General features: G+C 58.8%; 1 protein-coding gene and 1 pseudogene across 5 annotated transcripts in view; one reads left to right on the forward strand and one right to left on the reverse strand.

Moving 5' to 3' along the window:
- ARAP1 (ArfGAP with RhoGAP domain, ankyrin repeat and PH domain 1) overlaps positions 1 to 19,939 on the reverse strand; it is a 61,759-nt gene that overhangs the window by 6,703 nt on the left and 35,117 nt on the right. For 4 of the 5 annotated variants that reach the window (XM_046685224.1, XM_046685225.1, XM_046685227.1 and 1 more), the window contains 23 exons: positions 19,561 to 19,630; positions 19,135 to 19,255; positions 18,522 to 18,724; positions 17,912 to 18,018; positions 15,227 to 15,426; positions 13,220 to 13,305; positions 11,838 to 12,020; positions 10,572 to 10,746; positions 9,293 to 9,427; positions 7,283 to 7,418; positions 6,907 to 7,009; positions 5,834 to 6,029; positions 5,505 to 5,556; positions 5,234 to 5,397; positions 4,849 to 5,061; positions 4,416 to 4,521; positions 3,841 to 3,988; positions 3,665 to 3,751; positions 3,509 to 3,577; positions 3,071 to 3,188; positions 1,542 to 1,655; positions 1,123 to 1,268; positions 548 to 580 (listed from right to left, as the gene is read on the reverse strand). In XM_046685224.1, the coding sequence (XP_046541180.1) occupies positions 548 to 580; positions 1,123 to 1,268; positions 1,542 to 1,655; positions 3,071 to 3,188; positions 3,509 to 3,577; positions 3,665 to 3,751; positions 3,841 to 3,988; positions 4,416 to 4,521; positions 4,849 to 5,061; positions 5,234 to 5,397; positions 5,505 to 5,556; positions 5,834 to 6,029; positions 6,907 to 7,009; positions 7,283 to 7,418; positions 9,293 to 9,427; positions 10,572 to 10,746; positions 11,838 to 12,020; positions 13,220 to 13,305; positions 15,227 to 15,426; positions 17,912 to 18,018; positions 18,522 to 18,724; positions 19,135 to 19,255; positions 19,561 to 19,630 (2,965 nt within the window). The remainder of the gene's footprint in view (positions 1 to 547; positions 581 to 1,122; positions 1,269 to 1,541; positions 1,656 to 3,070; positions 3,189 to 3,508; positions 3,578 to 3,664; positions 3,752 to 3,840; positions 3,989 to 4,415; positions 4,522 to 4,848; positions 5,062 to 5,233; positions 5,398 to 5,504; positions 5,557 to 5,833; positions 6,030 to 6,906; positions 7,010 to 7,282; positions 7,419 to 9,292; positions 9,428 to 10,571; positions 10,747 to 11,837; positions 12,021 to 13,219; positions 13,306 to 15,226; positions 15,427 to 17,911; positions 18,019 to 18,521; positions 18,725 to 19,134; positions 19,256 to 19,560; positions 19,631 to 19,939) is intronic. The other variant, XM_046685226.1, reaches the window with a different exon arrangement.
- LOC124252105 (40S ribosomal protein S12-like) lies at positions 16,037 to 16,541 on the forward strand (annotated as a pseudogene).

Below are 19,939 nucleotides of genomic sequence, written 5' to 3' on the forward strand. Positions count from 1 at the left end.
GACAGGGGAGCCCCAAGGGAGGAGTGGATGAGCTTCCCTCTCCCAGAGGTGTGCAAACAAGGGCTGGCAACCCACCAGGGAGGTGGAGAAGGCCCTGCTGTCACAGGCGGGGAACAGGCCACAAGCCTCTGTAGTCCCACCCTGGCCTTTTAGGATCAGGGCAGCAGCAAAGACATTTGGATAGCCGTGCAACTCTCTCCAGGGTTGGACAGAGAGTGGCTCCAAGGGTGACAGGAGATGAGTATCAGAGCTCTAACTCAAACCTAGGGGCCTCCGTTACTGGCTCCACAGCCTCCACACTGAGCCCTTTGGAACATTCTAGAGCATCGCACTGATGCGGGACCCTACCTTGGGGAAAGGACTCTGGGACAGGGTTGGGGATGAAGGGCAGGAGCCTAGACCACAAGCCTTAAGGTAGAGGCCCATTGTCAACTGGCAAGGGGCAGGGAGCCATGCCTGGAGATGGCCAGGAGCCCTGCTTGAGCTCCAGGCTCACTTGGCCCCCAGGCGGTGTAAGGCAGCTAGCAGTCGGCCCACAGCTACTCACGGTCTCAGGGACCCCGCTCCATGGCCTCTGGCTCTGTTTGATAGAGGATCAGGGTTACGGAAGAAGGAGGCTCAGGTCCAGAGCTGGGACAGTGTGTGCAGTGGTGCAAGGTAGGATGTGGCATGTGTGTGCAAAAGATGGCGGCGGGGGGTGGTACCAGGATGGAGTCTGGAGTCTGGTGTGGGAGGACACTTGGCATGTGGACAAAGTGGGCATGGAGTGGGCCAGAAAGAGGTACAACTTGTGAAGTGACAAGACATGGATGGGCCACAACTTGGGGCTGTCACCATGTAGACTGTTCTTGTGGGTGCTGTGCCAAGGCACAGCTACAGGTGAGACAACATGTGCCTGATGTGATGGCATCTAGGTAGCAGGGCCTAGTGGGGCTCCAGGGCACAGCAAAGTGGCCAGCCAGGGCCACAGCAGGAAGGACTCCAAGAGTCTACAGCTATCCCCAAGACCCTGTGATGGGTGTGCTCCCATTGGCAGACCCAGGGGAATGTTTGTGCATGGGTGTCTGAGCACGCTCGGGTGCAGCTGCCCATCGCAGGGCAGGACCCAGCAGGGCCACTTACCCGGATCTCCTTGTAGAGCCGCAGGCAGCTGCTGTTGAGGATGAAGTAGCGATCGTGGAAGCCGCCTGAGGGCAGGCCCAGGCCCAGGAGGCTGCGGTCCTCACGGAACTTCATCATGCCGTGCTTGGTGTCGCCCACATGGCTGGCTGGGGGAGGAGAGGAGGGGGCATGGGCTGCATCAACCCCCTGCCCACAGACAAAGACACCCAGGGTAGGGTCCCGGGATGAAGAAAACTGCCCCAGCCTCCAAAGAGGCCTGCCCACCTGGCGCCCCTGCCTGAGCTGTTCCTGCCTGGTGCCACCAGGTCCCACCCTGGCTCTGGATGGAGGGACCCATGAGCCTGCCCAGCCCTGCAGGCACCACCCACCCAGGTACACCACCCACCCAGGTACACCACCCACCCAGGTACACCACCTACCCAGGTACAACAACATGGCCTCCATGGACTGGTGCTTCTTCACCACCAGGTAGCTGTCTGTGCCCAGCCCATGTAGGATGGGCAGCACCTTCTCCGCAAAGTGCAAGGGTCGCTCTGGGGAGAGGTCACACCCACTGTCACTAGGGCCATGAGGCCTGCCAGCACTAAGGGCTGGCACACGGACACACATCACCTACATGTCCACCGGCACCGTCCACTCCCACCACCTCCTAGTGCCACGACACATCCCCATGACCACCCCTCCCACACCCGAGCTTCAGGCTTCACACCTCTGTCTGGGACCAAAGCCGCTCCAACCCCACACGTCCAAAACCAGGCCGGCGACCTCCCCTGTGTGTCCCCATCAGGGAGAATAGACCACCCACCAGGCCACTCAAGCCAGAAAGAAACCCTCCTCCCTCTCACCCTCCCTCCACATGTCAAATCTCTCTGCTTCTTTCCGTCTCCATGGCCGCCACCCTGGCCACGTTACCATCTTCTCCTCGGACTAACACGGTGGTCTTCAAAGAGGTCTCCTGTGTGTGCTCTCATTCCCCTCTCCCCCACCTCTCTCCACCCAGCAGCAAGCAGCAATCTTTTCAAAGTCCCAATCACCAACTGGTCAGTAGCCTTGCATCGCTGTCAGGCCCCACGTGGCCACCTCTGCCTCTATCTCCCACCGTGTCCCACAACCCCCTCAGTGCCCTAAATTCAAGCTCCTTGGAAGGCGGTGTCCTGGCCACCACAGGGCCTTTGCCAGCACAGTTTCCACTCCTCTTCACCGAGTAACCCCTACTCTTCCTTCACCTTCCAGCTCTAGGACTCAGAAGCCAGAGACTCTGTTAAAAGCACTGGTGGCCCCATGGGCCTTTCCCTCCCAGCAGTGAACAGCTGTAGTCGTCTGTCTATGGTGTGATAATAGGATTAATATCTCTATGCCATACCAGATTAACCCCCATGAGGGCAGGGACTGTGTGTCTGGCTCTTCAGCCCAGAGCCTGGACTCAACAAATAATAGTAAAACAAATGAACAGGTACACCCTCCCCCTCCACAGCCACGGCCCTTCACCCTAAAATGCCAGTATCACCCCTTCACCACCACAGCCCCTCACAACAGCACCACAACCACTCTTATCCACACCACCACCCACCCCACTTTTCTTGCGTGTCATCACCACCTGCAACCCCCTTCACCACCAACAGTGTCACCTGCAATCCCATTATTAAATTCAGCATCACTACCCCTGCAAGCAACATCACGCTCATTGCACCCGAGAAAGCATCATCATAGCTGACACCAGCTACCTCCTTCACTGTCTCTCCTGCCAGCCACATCACAGCCATCACCTCGACCCCCACGGTGCACCCTCACCACCTCCACTGAGATCACAGCATGACAGCAACATCTACCATCCAAAACCCCCGCCACCACAGTCTCCACACTGCAGGGTGGGGAGGACAGACTGGGGTTGCAGCCCAGACAAGGACAGGGCACACAACACCCTGCACCAATCCCGGCGGTCACCCACCTGTCTCCTCCCTCTCGTTGACCTCGAAGCAGGTCCAATAGTCCTTCTCCCTGATGCCCACATTCCTGCGATCCAAGATCTCCATGGTGAGCTCCTCAGCTGTCATGGAGGCTGGGATCTGCGGTGACCGTGGAGATCAGCTTATCCTATCCCCCACCCCTACTCTGCCACAGCCTTGCTGTGTGGTCCAGGGGCCAAGCCCACCCCTCTCAGGGTCCTCTGGAGTCCTGGGATGCAGGGGGTATCTCTGAGTGGTGGGGGTGTCTCTGATGAGCTGGGTGCGAAGGAAGGGAAGAGACAGGCCTGGCACCAGCCAGAAACAGGTCCCAAACTGGGGTTCCCTTTGGGATGGAAGCCCTGCTCCTCCAGCCATGTGAGCCCGCGCCTGGCCCAGCCTGACTCTTCTGACCCTGTGGCTTCTAGGTCCCTGGCCCCAACCTTGACATGCTGCTCGGTCTCCGCCTTCTTCTCCTCGAGGTACACGGTGCAGATGAAGTCACCGGCATTCTGTGGGGACACAGGGCTCAGCTGGAGGTCTTGGGAGCGGGTGCAGGTGGCTGGCCTGAGCCCCTTGCCCCAGGCCCCATCCTTCACCTGGGTCCCACTGGCAGCACCAGCCACGCGCATCTTCACAATGGCAGTGACCTCCTCCCGCTGCTTCCTCAGCTCCTCCTCATCCACCTGGGAAGGACAGAGGGATAGGGACAGATCGTCACTGCTGCCCGGGAGGCTCAGTCCTGCCCTCCACCGCCCACTGGCCGGGCACGCACACTAAACACCACTACGTAGTGGCTGATGAGGTCCTCCACCACGCGGCCGGCCTTGTAGTCCTGCCCATCAGTCTGGAACAGCGTGGGCCCAAACACAATCGCCAGGTTGTGCGTGTTCATCTGGTTCGTGTCTGAGAAGCACTGGACACTGGACAGGGGAGGACAGAGGCTCTGAGTGGAGTTCAGCCCAGAACTTCCCACCTCACCTTCCCATACCTGACAGGCCCATGACTGGCCCCTGGGTGAGGGCAAGGAAGGTCTTGGTCAGAGTGGACCACTGGTTAAGGGGAAGAGGGGACAGTTTTTCTGGCCATGTCTTGGGTCTTGGGGGAGAAAGAGGGCTGGGAAGCTGGGAGACCTGGCCAAGGTCCCCTGGCCCTGAGCTGAAACCTCCTCTCCTCTCCCACTCTGCAGGAAGTCAGGTGGACACACAGCATCCAAGGTCAGAGCACACCCTAAGTCTACACTCAGCTCCCAGGCCTCCCTGGTTCCCAGGGCAGGCGGTGGCAGGCCTGGGAGTAGCAGAATCTTCTCCATCCCTTCCCGCAGAGCCTTGTGATAGCACCACTCCTCACCAGTACAGGTGGCTGATGAGGGCCTTCACCGTGGCCCGGTTGACTGGGGGCAGACGTGCCAGGAGCTCTCGGTACCTGGAGACCTTCTCCTCCTCATCCTCAACCTCTGGGTGGGGGGAGATAGGGCAGGTCAGGACCCCTCCTGTAACCACCTCCCCTTCCCACCCCTCTGGCTGCTCGGCCTCTCATCCTAGGTGACAGCATCCCTGCCCCAGTCCAAGTCAAATCCCACCAGGCACTCAACAAGGATAAAGAATTCTCCACCTCCAAGAGACCCTGGCTCTGTACAGAGTGCCAACAGGAATGAGAAGCAGAGGAAGGAGGGGACTGCAGCCTGTCGGCTGGGACACGAGGTGCGTGATGGGAGAGGAGGGAATCCTGAGTTGGGGGGCAGTGGCCTGAGTCTCCAGCTGCTCACGGCTGCAGGACCTACCTGAGGCCTCCAGCCAGGCTAGGCGCTGGGCTCGCGTGAAGAGCCCATCGGGCAGGTCCCGCAGGAAGCGCTTGAGCGCCGAGGAGACGTCGTCCACGTTCTGCTCGCCCTCCTTAAGGCGCACGGAGCGAGCGTCCTGCCGCAGGCTTTCCAGCAGCCGCTGTGTCTTCGACGTCTGCCCGCACTTGCGGTAGATGCCCTCGGAGGTCAGGCCTGGAGGGGGGGTGGGGCTGAGCTGGGGGCAGGGACAATGCCGAGGGGTCTTGCTGGGGGGAGGACAACGCCGGTCAAGGGGACTTGCCACTTTGAAAGGGATCCTGGGAAGGGGGGCAGGAGGTACAAGTCTCTCTTGGGGGGCGGGGCCTGTCCAGGGGGCGGGGCTCACCGCACTGCGTGATGTAGTCCACACAGCGGTACACAATCACCGGGATATCTGAGTCTCCGAGCTGCTGCTCCGACAGCGTGTCCCCTGAGCTGGCCGCTGCTTTCTGAATGGCCCCCAGCCAGCCCGTGAAGTCCAGCCGCCGCTCGCCCTGGATGTACAGAGTCCTGGGCCGGAGACAGTCAGTCACTTGGGGGTTGTCCCTGCCCCACCCCCCCAGGCCTGTCGGACTGCCACAGACTTCTCAGAGCCCCTCAGGGAGGCCAGGGCTCACCTCCTACGCTCCACCAGCACCAGCACCTGGTTCTCGCTGTCCCCTTGGACGGCTGTGGAGGGGCCAGTCGAGGTGAGGCCCAGGCCCTGTTCATGGTCCCCAACCTGCTCCCTCCTGAGGTTCTCTGGGCACACACACCCCCAGGACCCACCCGCCAATACATGGAGTCACTGAGATGCACCCCAAGGGCAGGAGAGGACATGAGAAGGCAGGCTGGCTCCTTCTGGCCAGGCCAGGGTAGAGTTCAGACTTCCGGGGAGGGGCAGGGGGCCTGGGAGCCCAGGATGGGGTGCCCTGGAGGTGGGGGGCCCAGGTCTGGGTCCACGCACAAAGCTCCTGCAGTTTCCGAAGTTGCAGCGGCTCCTCACAAGGCCCTTCTGGGAAGACAGCACGGAGCTCGGAGCCGGTGAGGGAGAACCAGCCCTCCTGGGCCCGCTGTAGGCTCAAGCCAGCTTTGTAGGGTAGGCGCCCAAGGCGCTCAAAATCCCGGGCCAGCAGATCCTCAGCCAGGGGAGGCACACACGCCTGGTGGGGAGGCCAGGGAGAGGGGAGGCGCCGGGGGAGATGCATCAGCCAACAGCACTGCCTACCCAGGACACCCCAGCTCTTTAGCTCGTGGGCACATGCCCATTTCCCACCCAGCTCCTCCTCTATCTTCCCCAGGGCAGAACCCAGCATGATGAACAAACTGGGCATCATGCCCCACTTCATACCCACTCAGACGTGCCGTTCTCTGAAAACCTACCCAGACACCATCAAGGATGTCCCTTCTCTGGGGCCCCATGGTGCACAAGCATTCTTGCCCTCTGTTGTAGCACCGATACATTGTTGGTGCTGTCTAGACCCCATCTGTTCCCCCACCAGCATGGGAGCCACTGAAGAGCCAGGATCCAGACTGGTTCCTGTGGGTCCTCAGGGCTCTGAGGCCTGACCATCAGGAGGTTCACAGACAACTGATCAATGAACAAACAAATAAGAGTCACAGGCCCTCACAACACAGGGGACCCCAGAGGGCACCTGGCTCTAGTCCCCAGGGCAGAGCTCTCCTGCAGTCTCCCTGCCTCCTTCCTCCAGGACAAGGAGGTCACTCCCCCTGGAGCTAGCACTGTCCATCCTACGATGGCTCTGACCGTCATTCATTATTAAACATGTATTGAGCACCCACAGAGTGCAAGGCCCACGGCCCTTCCTCCACACAGTTGAGATAGGTCTCCTGACCTCCCCCACAGGGGCTGCAGATTATGTCAGGCTGTTGGCCCAACAAGTTTGCCCTGTGTCTGCTGCCCTCCATCCAGCCCCTGCTCCATGAGGTGGAGGAGCTGGGATACATGGGATTGGCCAGGAGGTCCTACCCTGGGCCCTGTCAGACTCTCCCCACATCCGCCCACTGACCCAGGCCCACCTTAGCAATGCACTTGACCCACTCATGAGCCAGTTCCGCACTCTCCAGCCCAAACAGGTACAGCCGCTCTCCCTCTGTGTACACCTCAAAGGTGTGCTCAAAGCTGTAGATACATAGGCCAGGGTTCAGGCCCACCCCAGCCCGCCTTGGCCCACCCCCACACCACCTTGTGACTGCCCTTCACCTGCCCCACTATGAGGTGGTGCAAAAGCCTAGGCTGGGGCCTCAGGAAACCTGGTTCAGCCCTAGTACAGCCAGGTTTGCTGTGTGATCCTGGGGAGGGCCTGCCCCTCTCTGGGCCTGTTTCCCTGTCTCCCCAGTGAGGGGTTGGACCTTATAGCAATAACAATCTGTGTTTCTGCCCAGGGGCACTCACCCGTGGGTGTTGGGAGGGGGCACTGCCAGGCACACAATCTCGCTGGCCCGAATCTCCCCATTGGGGGTCACTGCCCGCTCATTCTCATAGTAGCTCAGGACCCCGTCGCTAAGGACACACCAGCGTCGGCTAAACTCTGGGGAGAAGTTGGGCAGGGGAGCCATGAGGGAACGCCCCACCCTCACCTGAATACCACTGCTACATCCTCCCCAGGCCCCCTCCCAGATGACCAGTGTTGTCTTCATTGTAGCTCACAAGCTTCCCCCAAACCCATCTTCCTCCCGGCAGTCCCACCATCCCAGCCCGGACCACACTCTCCCCTGGGCCACTGCAGCGGCCTCTTCATTGGTCTCCCAGCCTTGCTTCTTCCAAGATTCAAACGTGATTTAGCTAAAATCAGACTCTGTCCTTTCTCTGCTCAAAATCGTCCCATGCCCCCCTTTTCCTCAGGACAAAATCTGTGCCCCTCTCAGCCTGGCATTCAAGGCCCTGCCAGATCTGCCCCTGCCCACCTCTCCAGCCACGTCTCCAACCACACGCCCCACACCCCCTGCTTTTGCTCACTCCGTCCCCTCCTCCACGCCCTCCATCCATCCAGGCCAGCCCAAATGCCCCCTTGTACTCTCCCCTCCTTTGCCAGCAGCTCCTATCACTCTGTACTCTGCCTCCTCCTATAATGGCTCTGAGGAGATGACAAGATCCCATAAAGAAGCAGAAATGGGAATCTGGACCAGGAAAGGTGGGAGGAAGAAGAGAATGTCAAGGCCATGCAGCCTTGCATAGTTCACAGCACTGAGCTTTACAATGGCTCAGAGCTTCCTGGAACCCAGGGCAAGAAGGATGACTCAGGCAGTTACATAAATGACATTGTCAGGCATAGGGAGGGGGACCAGACAGGGCCCCAGGGGCACTGAGGTGGTGAACAGCACACAGTTCCAAAGAAATCTCTCTGGGAGCTGGAGGGCTTCCTCCAGGAGTGCTGAGGAATGCATGAGCAATGGCCTTAACAGTGTTCCCCTAGCAGACACTGTCTCTCGTCCTGTCTATGAGGACAGGACGTTTGCCCTTTTGAGGGCAATGAGTCCTGGAGCCTGCCCCCGAGGCTGGGTTCCCTCCAGGAGCGCCAGCCCTGCCTCAGTCACTTCACCCTGCAGACATCTGCCAAGTGCCCACTGGGTGGACGGGACTGTTCTAGGTACTGGGGGCTACGGTGGTGACCAGGAGGGGCTCATATTCCAATGGGGTGCAGAGAATCAACAGATATACCTATAAATAGACAAATTACTGTCCGATCCATGGTGTGAAAGTAGTGTAAAAGTAGAGTAAACAGGGTGTGCTATTTTGGATAAAGTGTTCGGGGCTGAAGTCTCTGAGTGATATTTAAACAGAGATCTGACTGAAGTGAGGAACTGATCATGCAAATACGTGGGAAAAAGCACTTTGGGGACAGGGAACAGAAGGGCAAAGGCCCTGGTGGGAGTAAACATGTGTGTCTGAGGAGTAACACGGAGGCCAGTAAAGCTGGAGCAGAGTGAGGGACAGGAGAGGGGTTGGCGAGGTGATGGAGTGGGCAGCTGACGTGCAGGTCCTTGTGGGATGTGCTAAGGACTGTGGATTTGCTTCAGAGTGGGGAGCAAATGGAAGGCTGAGATGAGAGAGGGTCGGAGCTTTCAGCTTACTCCTCCAACTTCCTACCACCCGCAGGCTCCAGGTACCAGACGCCCAGCACAGGGCCCACCCCAGGAGGGGCTCAACAAAAGCTTCTTCAGTCTACAGGAAACCCTGGCAGTGAATTCCTCTACAGTGCTGTGCCCTACTCCCACCCTAATCAGCCCATTTATTAAGCACCTACTGTGTACCAGAGACGACCTCCAGGAAGCCCTTCAGGGTGACTCTGCCAGAGTGCATTTGACACCATCATGGGTCCACCAGCCTCACCAGCCCTGGCTTCCCTGCCCTGCCACCAAGCCAGAATGCCACGGCCAGGGCAGGGTCTGGCCCGGCACCCACCTTCACGGGTACGGCGGTCCTGCAGCGGCTTGCCGGCTGAAGCAGTCTTGTAGAGGAAGCCACTGTGGCTCACAGTTGGCAGGACAACTGAGTAGTGCTTTTCCAAGGGCTTCATCGAATCTAGCCGAGGTACCTCTTTTGGGAAGGCGGAAAGAATGGTCATGCTCACCATCCAAGGATGTCCCCCCTCACCCCGACTTGGGCTGGGCATCTAAGCTTTCATTCAAGTCACCAGCTCCCTAGACTAGCAGCGTCTCACTGCCACATCCAGAGTTTCCCCTAACCCACTCTGCCCTCTCCCAAGGCCCAGCTCCAGTGCCTCCCCTTCCAGGAAGCCCCCCTGATTCCCCAGCCCAGCCTACACACTCTCCCTGTTGAAGCATAGGGCCAGTACACTAGAATGACGAGGGCCTTGGGTAAACTCACTAACAATCCCCAGGGGGAGGTTCGTCCCAGAAGATGCAAAGCTCAGGAAGCAGCCTGGTTCCAGCCCTTCTCCCAGCGGTCCCAAAGCCCAAGCCAGCTGGGTGGTCTCCTGTGCCTCCCTGGACACCTGGGCTCTGTCCAGCCCAGCACTCCCCACCCACCCGTGGCCCCGAGCCCAGAGCCCTGGCCGCAGAGCTCCACCCTCAGTCCTGGGATGTGGCCTCAGAGGCCAGCCCCGGTCCGTGACCAGCAGCACTCACCCCGCCATGCCCTCCTTACCCACCCCCAGAGTGGGAGCCAAATGGGACCCAACCCCAGTCTGTGGCATAGCCCCACCCAGACAGCAGCGGACAGGGCTACCACGGTGGGTCACCCGCACATGGAGACATGCAACACGACACCCACACAGCAACACAGCACACTCTGCACAAACACAAACCCCAAAGCCGTCAACACCCCCAGGTGCAAGGAAACAGAGACCCACAGCAGCTCAGGGACGCAGAGACACTGGTACACAGACGCCTCTCTGAGGGCCCACACTGCAGGTCAGAGAGGGACCCACAAATACACAGAGAGAGATGCAGAGACACAAAGGGACACATGTATGGAGGAGCAGCCGATGCACAAATGTACACTGACATGCAAACCCAAACACACCCCAAATCACACACACACTGCTGCACCAGGGCCCCCCAAGGAGCTGCAATTACAGCTCAAATGGTATGTAAATCACACCTCCCAGGGTGACCCACAGACCCCTGTAGACCCCCACCCAGCATCCCCTGCAAAGGGCCCAACCCTGGCAGCAGGGAGGCCCCACCCCTTGAGGCAGACAGTCCCACCGGCTGCTCACCCATGGTCCTGTTGTTCCGAAGGAATTCCATCTGCAGTGTCTGCCCCGCCTGCTCAGCAAGAGCCAGGGGCGTGGGGGCCTCTGGGTCCCCTGAGAAGCAGCTGACCCCAGCCCCACAGCCCAGGAGCGCCTGGGTCTCAGCCAGGTCCGTGGTAGTGACTGCAGCACACAGGGCCTGGGAGGAGGAAGGGGAGGGTCAGCCCAAGCCAGAGTGAGGGGCCAATGGGAAAGGCGGCATGGAGGCGGAGAGGGAGCACGAGGAAGGAGTCACCCAGGGCTGGGGACCCATCCTCAGGGTGAAAGAGATGGAGGAAGAAAGAGAGGGGAGGAGGAGGAAGAGAAAGGCCAAGCGTGGAGGGTGGGCAGGGGCTGCCCTGCAGAGGCTGGGGGTCCCAGCGGCCTAGGTCTCACCCCTGTGGCAGCCCCAGGACCCTGTCAGCGCCAAGCCTGTTCTCTAGAGCCTCTTTGGCTCCCTCTGCCTTGTGGAAGGGCAGAGGGGGTGCTTTGTAGCTAATTCCTCCCACATTTGAATTCCTCACTGCCTGCCCAGTCCTCCCAACCAATGGGAGCTGCCGCCCCTCCTGGCTGGCGGGCTAGACTGGGCTGGGCCGGGGGCTGGACGCCTGGGTTCCTGGGAGGTGGAGGCCTAGCTCCCGCTGGGCTTCTAGCTAGACTGAGCCTGCCTGGGTGGGGCTGCTTGGGGGAGGGGCTGAAGGCTGAACAGAGGTCACAAGTGGCATCCCCCTGCCTCGGAGCAGGCTACCTCCTACTCAGGGTGAGCCAGACCAGGGCCCAGGGCTTGGCTCCCAGCCTGTTGGGGCCTGGGGCCCACATGGGGCCTCATCTTGAGTAGGGTGTGGAAGGGAGTGGGTCGGAGCAGCCAGCTGTTTTTCATGAGCCTGACAGGAAATAGCATCCCCATCAAGTTCACTCCTTTTGGCAGGATTCAGAAGGAGCAGGATGGGGTGCGGGAGACAGAGGAATCAGGAGTGGGGGAGGCAGACAGATGCTGGAGACATGGCCTTGGCCCAAGGGTCAGACCTGGCTCCTTCTTGCTTTGCCCCAACTCTCCCTGTGGCTTAGGCAGGGCCCTTCCGCCCTCTGGGCCTCAGTTTCCCCATATGCCAGCTCATCACTCTGAACTGGTGGAAAAGATGGGCTGAGAGGAATGAGAGGACGGGAAGAAAGGGGGTGGTCTCAAGGGGCCATGACAGTGTAGGGAAAAGCAGGTAGTCTCAAGGGGCCCCAGAGGCCCAGTGCCCTGACCTTGTCCAGCTCCTCCTGGTTGCCAAACAGTGGGTGGTAGCGGCGGTACTTGCCCTCGCGGTATTTGGCCTCCAGGTGGCGCCGCCGGGCGCTAGGGCTGCTGCTGGGCTGCAGAGCCTCACTTGGGGGAACGTTGGCTGCCCAGAAGCGGTTCCCAGCGCCATTGCCCAGCTGTAAGAAGAGCTGAGGGTGTGGGCAAGAGGTTAGAGGGGCAGCCTACGGCCAGGGGCCAGTGCCCAGCACATCTTGGTTTTACGGTTGTCAGCGAGGGGCTGGGAGAGCCAGGCCACCAGCCCACTTTCCCATCAGGGAAGCTGAGCGCAGCCCGGCCTGCTGGTGGCTGTGGGTGCTCCCCAAAAGCCCCAGGCCAGAGCCAGCAGGCAGTCTGTGATGGGACAAGAGGCAGGCAGTCTGACAGGTGGATGCCCCATGGCAGGCGCCTGGTTGGGGGCCTTGCTGTTTGCCACCCAGTCCCACATCTGGAACTCTGCGTTCCTGAGGCTATCACAGCTTGGTGGGAAGGGCCCACCCTGTCAGTCAGTGGGATTTGGGAAACATCTCCCATCCTTGACATGCCTCTCTGGGCTCAGGGGAAGAGGAGTGGGTGCAGATTCTGGGGGTCCCAGGGGTCCAGTATTCAGGGGCCTAGTTTATTCATTCTTTCATTCTGCTGATCATTCGTTCCACAGCCACTTCCTGGGTGTCCCCACTGGCCTCTTTGTCAGGTCCTGTGTGGGGTGCTGGGGTCACAGCAGAGAACAAAGCAGAAATAGCCCTTGCCACCACTGACTGACTCTGTGACTTTGGGCAAGTCATTTTCTCTCCCTGGGCCTCAAAGTTCTCTTCTGTAAACTGGGGATTCAAACCCTAACTCACAGGGAACATGACACCCAAACTGCTCTGGAGGCTGCAACTTGTCTGAGGCTGTCAGGAAGGCCCTGTGTGGTCGGGCCCTGGGTCCAGCCTGACGTACCTTCTCCCCTGTAATTACCACACGTGGGAGTACCTGGGAACCCCAAGTACACAGGCACAAATGTACATATATGAGTGTGCCCCCAAACATACATGCTCCTACACACTGGCACATGGGAGTACAGATAAAATGAAGCAAGGGTTTGCAGGACACACAGTCTCTGTTGTACATTCTTTTTTTTTTTTTACAACCCTTTAAAACTGTAAAAACATTCTTAGCTCACTGGCCAGTTTGCTGACTTTGTCAAAAATCAACTTTTCCCAAATCCCGAACCACCAGATGATCCCAAAGGTCTCCTCTAGCTCCAGGATGCTGGGGTTGGGGAGATGGGGGAGACGGGGCTGGGAGACCCAGGCAGTGGCTGAGCGGGGCAGACTCCAAATGTAGGTGGCAAGCAGGGGCCTCCCACCTCAATGAGTGTTTCCGTCCACACCTTCCTGTCCATCTTCAAGCTTCGCACCTTGGAGATGCCAGCACCCAGGCCACGGTGCTCCCCTGGAGACAGGGCCAGATTCAGGGTCATCGAGGCCCTCTCCTTCACAGGAGCGCTCACTCCCCCACCCACCCAGTGCCCATTCAGGGACAGACGGAGAAGCCACGGGCAGAACCCAGGGGCTAGGCCTGCAGCTCCACCTCCCGCACAGCTCCGGAATCCAGCCACACAGCTCTGCTCCCCACACCACAAGACTGAACCCTGAAATTGTCACCTGGGCTCCTGCAGGAGCCCCTAGCTGGATCCCTATAACCATGTTTGGCCTCCTGCAGGCCACTCTCCACATAAGCCCAGCCAGAAGGGTCTCTTTAAAATGCAAATCCCCTTCAAATCCCTGCATAAGACCCTCCAGTGGATCCCCAGAATCAGATCTAAAGTCCTTACCCACTTCCCCTGCGATCTCATCTCAAACCCCTCTCTCCTCCACTCTCTTCTAACTGTCCATGCTCATTCCTGCCTCAGGGCCTTTGCGCTCACTGTTGTTTCTGCCTGGACTCTCTTCCTCCATCTCCCCAGGGCTGCTCCCTCCTGTCATTCAGCTCTCAGCGGACATGTCACCTTCTCCAAGAAGGCTTCCCAGACAAACAACACATTTCTGCCTCGCACCTGTTGTTAGCCAATACCTCTATGGGTTCCCTTGGTTCATGTATGTAGTTTCTGCCTCTCCCCACCAGAATGGAAGCGGCAGGAGAGCAGGAACCTTGACTACCTGTTAGTTAGAGTCTAGCCTCAGTACCTAGAACAAAGCCTGGCACTTAACAAATCTCTGTTGAATGAAAGGAGAGACGGGGGTTGAGGCTGGAAGGAATGCAGCCTTGCTCAGCCACAGGTTCCACAAAGGACCCCTGGAGCAGGGAGGGAGCTGGGGGCACTAGGAGTGCCTGGCTCTGCCTGGCCCTAGTCTTGGCCCCACGTCCCTCTGCAGCCTCCTATGGAGTCCCTCGTCCACTCCAGTCACCCTCACCCCTCCACGAACTGATGCCTCCCTAATCTGGTCTCCACTCGAGCCTTCGCTTTCCTGCACCCAGACCTCACAGCCCAAGGTCTCCTGGACATTTGCCCTGAACATCTCACAGGCTTCAGGGTTTTTCACAGAGCTCAGCAACTTCCCCAGAACGGTTCCTCCCCCTGGGTCTCCACCTCTAGCCGCCCAAAGCTGCCACCTGGGCATTGTCAGCTCCCCTGGGGACCCAATCCCTAGCAGCTAGCACAGCATCTGGTGCATCACAGACCCTCAACAAATGCTGGTTGAATAGATGAATGAATCTTGGGCTCTGCCCTCTTTCTTTCTCATCCTCCTCGTATGATCTGTCTTTGGGACTTGTATGCCGTACATCCTGAATATCTCTCGAATGATCTCCATCACTGCCCCAGACCAGGCTGCCTCCTCTCTCTCATGGATCCCGCAGCAGCCTCCTCACTGGTCTCTTGTCTCACTTCCTCCAACTTAGCTTCCACCCACCAGCCAGAGTCTGACGCACAAATGTGGCCATGTCCCTCCCACCCCTCTCTGGAGGGAACACCAGCTGCTCCCTCTGCAGGCAAAGCCCTGCCTGGCCTGGCCCCTGCCATCCCCTCCTGCCTCACCTCCTTCCGCTCTGCTGATGTGACAGGGGTGCTGAAACCCAAGAGGCCTGGGCTCAAATCCAGACTCATTTACTTGCCAGGTGACCCTGAATGAGCCATTTTGCCTCTCTGTGCCTCAATGTCCCCACCCATGATGTGAGAAGTGGAATCCCTGCCTTGCGATGTGAGGGCTGCAGGTTAGTCATGGTGGGAAAGGCTCGGCGCACAGGTGCAACGTCATAAACAGTGATCTCTGACTACTGTCCTCGCTCTGGCCCCTCCCGCCAGACAAGCCACCTGCCATCCCAGCCCTCCAGCCCTGTCCTGCCTCAGCTTGGTGCCCCACTTGACACACACCTGCACAGCGCTTGCAGATGACGACACAGAGGTTGATGGAGGCCCAGTCAGGCTGGGGAGCCCCACAGTCGGCACAGAACCTGTTGGGGGCCACAGCCCAGATGCGCTCGGCCACCTCCGAGGTAGACAGGGCCTCGGCAATGGCTCCCTGCATGGCCTCCAGCCACTGCTCCTTCTCCAGCTCCGATTCGGCCGAGAAGCTGGGGACACAGGAGTTGGGGGGGCTGCTCAGAGGGATCTGGGGACAGCATGAGGGGCACAGCATGAAGTGGGGAGAAGAAGATATTGAGAGTTCCTAGTCAGAAGAGGGAGGCATCCTGGGTCTGGGGGGGGGCGGGGGGGGGGGGGGGGGGGACAAAGGCAAGGACACCACAAACCAGACAGGCACATGGGGGCTAGAGCCCAGAGGGGGCTCCGCTCCCCCAGGGAGTAGAAAAGGCTACTGGGAAGAAATGATGCCTGAGCTAAGATTTGACAGATGAGAAGGGCTTAGCCAGGTGAAGAGGTAGAAGGGCATTCTTGACAGAGAGAACAGCATGCGCAGAGGGGCAGGGTGGCACACAGGGCATTCCAGGACCTGCAGGCAGGATGGGCAGACTGGCAGAGAAGAGGCTGGGAGACAGACAGGCACAAGCCTGTGCCAGGCAGAGGGTCAAAGTGCACCCAGAGGACAATGCAGAAGCAATAGAGGGTTTCAGTGGGGAGGAGGGGAGGGTACAGAGATATCTCCCCCTCTGGCTTTTTCTTTTCCTGCTGCCACCGAGTCGCATGTGTGCATTTAGGATTTGGCTCCACCCATAACCCACCGCCATGGCCCAGGAAAGCACTGCTGCTGCAGAGGTAATGGACGTTAGTACTACTTCCCGAGAGGTGCTGGACACCAGCCTCGTCCACGAAGGCCTAGCACGTGGAAGCTGCTAAGCTGCCAAGGCCTTGGCCAAGCGCCAAGCCCATGTCTGTGTCCTGAATCCAATGCGTGAGCCTGTGTCTGCCGGGCTGGTGGAGGCCCCTGGCGCTGAACACCAGCTCAACCTAATTAAGGCTGATGACAACCAGAAACTAGGGGAACGGTTGGGCCTCTGTAAAAGTGACAGAGAAGGAAGACTCGGAAAGTGGCTGGTTGCGGTTGTGTGGTGGTTAAGGATGACAGCAAAGAATCTCAGGCCAAGGATGTCATTGACGAGTACTCCAAAGGCAAGGAATGAACAAATAAAAACTTGGCTTTCAACAAAAAGAACAAAAAAGACCCCTCTGGTAGGCAGACAGGCAGCCGAAGGGTGAGGATGCGGGCGCCAGGCCAGAGGGCCCACAGGCCGAGGGCAAAATGGTGAGGGGCAGATGGGAGGGACCTGAGGAGGAGAGAGTGATGCAGGCAAGACAGGGGTGGTGAGGAGTTTGCACAGGGGTGAAGAGGAGAGGCAGGGGTGCCCAGGGAGGAGATAGGGGGCCCGGGAGGAACCGTGAGTTGGGGCGGAAGAGGGGAGATGTCCACAAAGTTGTTAGACATGCAGGTCTAGAGCTCAGGAGAAAGACCCTGCTGGAGACAGAGATCTGAGCTAAGGGCAAAGGAGATGAGGATGGAGGCATGAGGATGCAAGCGTCCGCCAAGCAGTTACCACGTACCGTGTCGGATAACAGCTTTACAAAGACTGCCTCATCCTGTTCATAGAGGAGAAAACAGGCGCAGAGAGGCCAAGTGATTCGCCCGGGTCACACAGTGACCCAGCGGTAGACTCAGGATGTTATGGAGACTGAATTGTGTTCCCCTAGAATTCATAGGTTGAAGCCCTGACCCCCAGTGTGACTGCATCTGGAGATAGCGCCTAGGGTGATAATTCAGGCTAAATTATGTCCTAAGAGTGGGGCTCTACTCCGACAAGACTCGTTTCTTTATAAAAAGAGGAAGGGACACAAGGCTCTCTCCACGTGTGCACAGAGGAAAGGCACTGTGAGGACACGGAGAGGAGGTGGCCGTCGACAAGCCAGGAAGAAAGGCCTCACCAGAAACTAACCCTGGTGTCACCTTGACCTTGGACTTCCAGCCTCCAGAACTGTGAGAAAATAAACTTCTGTTGTTTAAAGCCCCCGCCTGTGGTATTCTGTCATGGCAGCTGAGCGGACTAATATATAGGATTTGAACCCAGGCCCAGCACAGTGCCTCGGAGGTGGCGGCTGAAGGTGCGGGAGTGGGAAAGCCTCCCCAGGGAGAGGACAGAGGGCAGAGACAGACCATTGAGGGATGGCTGAGGTCAGAGGAAATCAAGATGGTAGAGTCTTGGAGGCTCAAGGAGGCGCACCCAGGACAGGCCCCACCAGACAAGGAGTGAAGAGCATCCTTTGATCTCGAATAAGTATTAATGACAGATGAGCACTTTCGAGGGAGCAGGGCAGGCTGGAGGGGACAGCAGGGTGAGTGGCCGTTGCAGAAAACCGGTATGGGCAACTCTGAGAGCAGTGTGGTGGGGAAGCAGGGACGGTGATGGCCAGAGGGAGGTGGGGTAAAAGGGAGATTTCTTAGAAAGAAGGGATCAGAGCAGGCTAGCAAGTGAAGGAAAAGGACAGCAGGGGTGAGTAGGGCTGGGAAGGGAGGGGAGAGATCCATCCTAGAACAAGGAGCAGCATCCCATATGGCAGGAGAAAATTCTGGGCGGGAGTGAGGATGCAGTTGAGCAAGGGGAGGCTCACCTGAAGATGCGGTAGGGGGTGGTGAGGTCGAAGCTGCGCCGGTCTGCTTCCTTCACGTTGCCCACGCTCATGTCGATGAAGGTGATGCCAATGCCCAGGTGGTATTCCTGGCAGGCAGATAGGAAGGGGTGAGGCAAGGCCTGGGGGGTGGGGCTCAAGGCCCAGGGAGGGGACAGACAGGAGGGGAAGGTGGTACCTTAGGGACTAGAAAGTGCCTAGGAGGGAGATAAGGGAGGGCTCAGGAATCTGGGCATGGGAAAATGAACCCGGGCTCAGAGGCCATATAGCAATAGGTAGGTGGTGCAGGAGCCAGGGCAGTGACGGGAGGGTAACATTCAGGGACCAGGCAGGGGACGAGGTCAGAACTAGGGGCAGGAAGGGGGCAGGCAAAGGGCTGAGCTCCATCAGGTGAAGGGAGAAAGAAGAAGGGCAGGGCTGAGGGAGCAGATGAGCATGGGAGGGGCTGAGGGATCAGGTAGGCCTGGGGAAGGGCTGAGGGACTAGGTGGGCAGGGGGCAGGGCTGAGGGACCAGGTAGGCAAGAGAGGGGCTGAGGGACCAGGTGGGCAGGGGGTAGGGGAAAAGTTGGCAGCCTGGCGATTCCTTCACACCTCCAGATTCTTGTAGAGCTGCACTTTGTCCCCTACCACGGCCACATACAGTTTATTCTTGAAGCCACGTAGCTCCAGGCTGCCAGCGCGGTCAGGTGGCTCTGGGCCTCGAACACCCAATGGGTAAGCGCTCGACAGCCGGGCCCGGGCACGCTGCTCGGCCACCGCCTGCTGCAGGGCCTGCATCCACTCCTTCCGCTCCGCTGCAGGCAAAGGGGAAGGAGGAAGCCCCGCTCAGCCTGGCAAGGAGCCCCCCGAGGGCTCCCAGTTCCAGGCTCCTCAGGCAACACCTCTGTCAGAAAGCCCACCTATCTCTGACTGTCTCAGAGTTCTCTGACTTGGACGAGCTCAGGCTCCAATCCCAGCTGTGCCACTTCGGCTGGGCACGCCATCTGCCTATCCGAGCCTTTTCCCCATAAAGGGGAACCTGGGCTTCTGAGGACTCAGTGGGTGTCTCAAGCACAGAGCCGGCCAGGCAGTGCCCCCTTCCCTCCCCCACCTCACAGAGGGTTGACTCCTCTCTGGGTTTGACGTGGGGAGAGCAGATGTACCCTGGTTCTCCTCCCGCCCTTATAAGACTGAACTGCCAGTCTTCTCCCTGCCCAGTCCCCACCATCACTCTCTGCCCGGAAGGCAAAGGTCCGGTTGTTCGTGATCACTTCAAACTTCTGGTCCCCGATGGCAGCCACGTGGGAGATGCAGGCCACAGACACAAAGCGCTTAGAGTAGGCATCCTGGGAAAGAGAGGAGCTCTAGGGGTTGGGGTGGGGCCCCCAGAGGCCCAGCCCCTCCCTGAACCCTCAGCCTCAGCTGAAATGAAGGCTGCAGCCCTATCTTCCAGAGGGGGTCAGGGACAGCCCCTATGCTGACCCTGACCACAGCCCACAGCCCACAACTCCCCAACGGGCCAGGAGGACACATATCAAGTAGTCAGACTGGAGCACTGGTGAGGACTCAGCTTCACCCAGGTCCAGTGTTGGGGTTCAGTCTACGACCAGGCTGGAGCACGGGTCACGTCAGGGACCAACATGAAACTCACCTTGTTAGTATCAAAGTATTGCAGGTAATCAGCATCCAGTCTCACCCATCGCTTCTGATAGATATAAGATCTGGAGAGGCAGAGGCAGAGGCAGAGGGATAACAAAGCAAAGGATTGGGGATTAGGGGGGAGGTTCCAGGATTACCCCAGCCCCCTATGGCAGCCACATACAAAGTTAGGAAGAGCCAGGTTGAAGGATCCCAAATGATCACTGAGAAGACAGACTTTACCTACAGCAAGAGTGACCGAAATCAGACTCAGAGTAGGACTTCCCAACTTTAAGGGTAATAAAACATAGGTCTGATGGGGATGATGGGTGGTTACAGTCTGCCTGCAGGGAGACCTGATTAAATAACCTTGGCTCCTCTGGTTTTTGAGT

This window comes from Equus quagga, chromosome 14, assembly GCF_021613505.1.
Source record: "Equus quagga isolate Etosha38 chromosome 14, UCLA_HA_Equagga_1.0, whole genome shotgun sequence".
NCBI classification, from domain to species: Eukaryota; Metazoa; Chordata; class Mammalia; order Perissodactyla; family Equidae; genus Equus; species Equus quagga.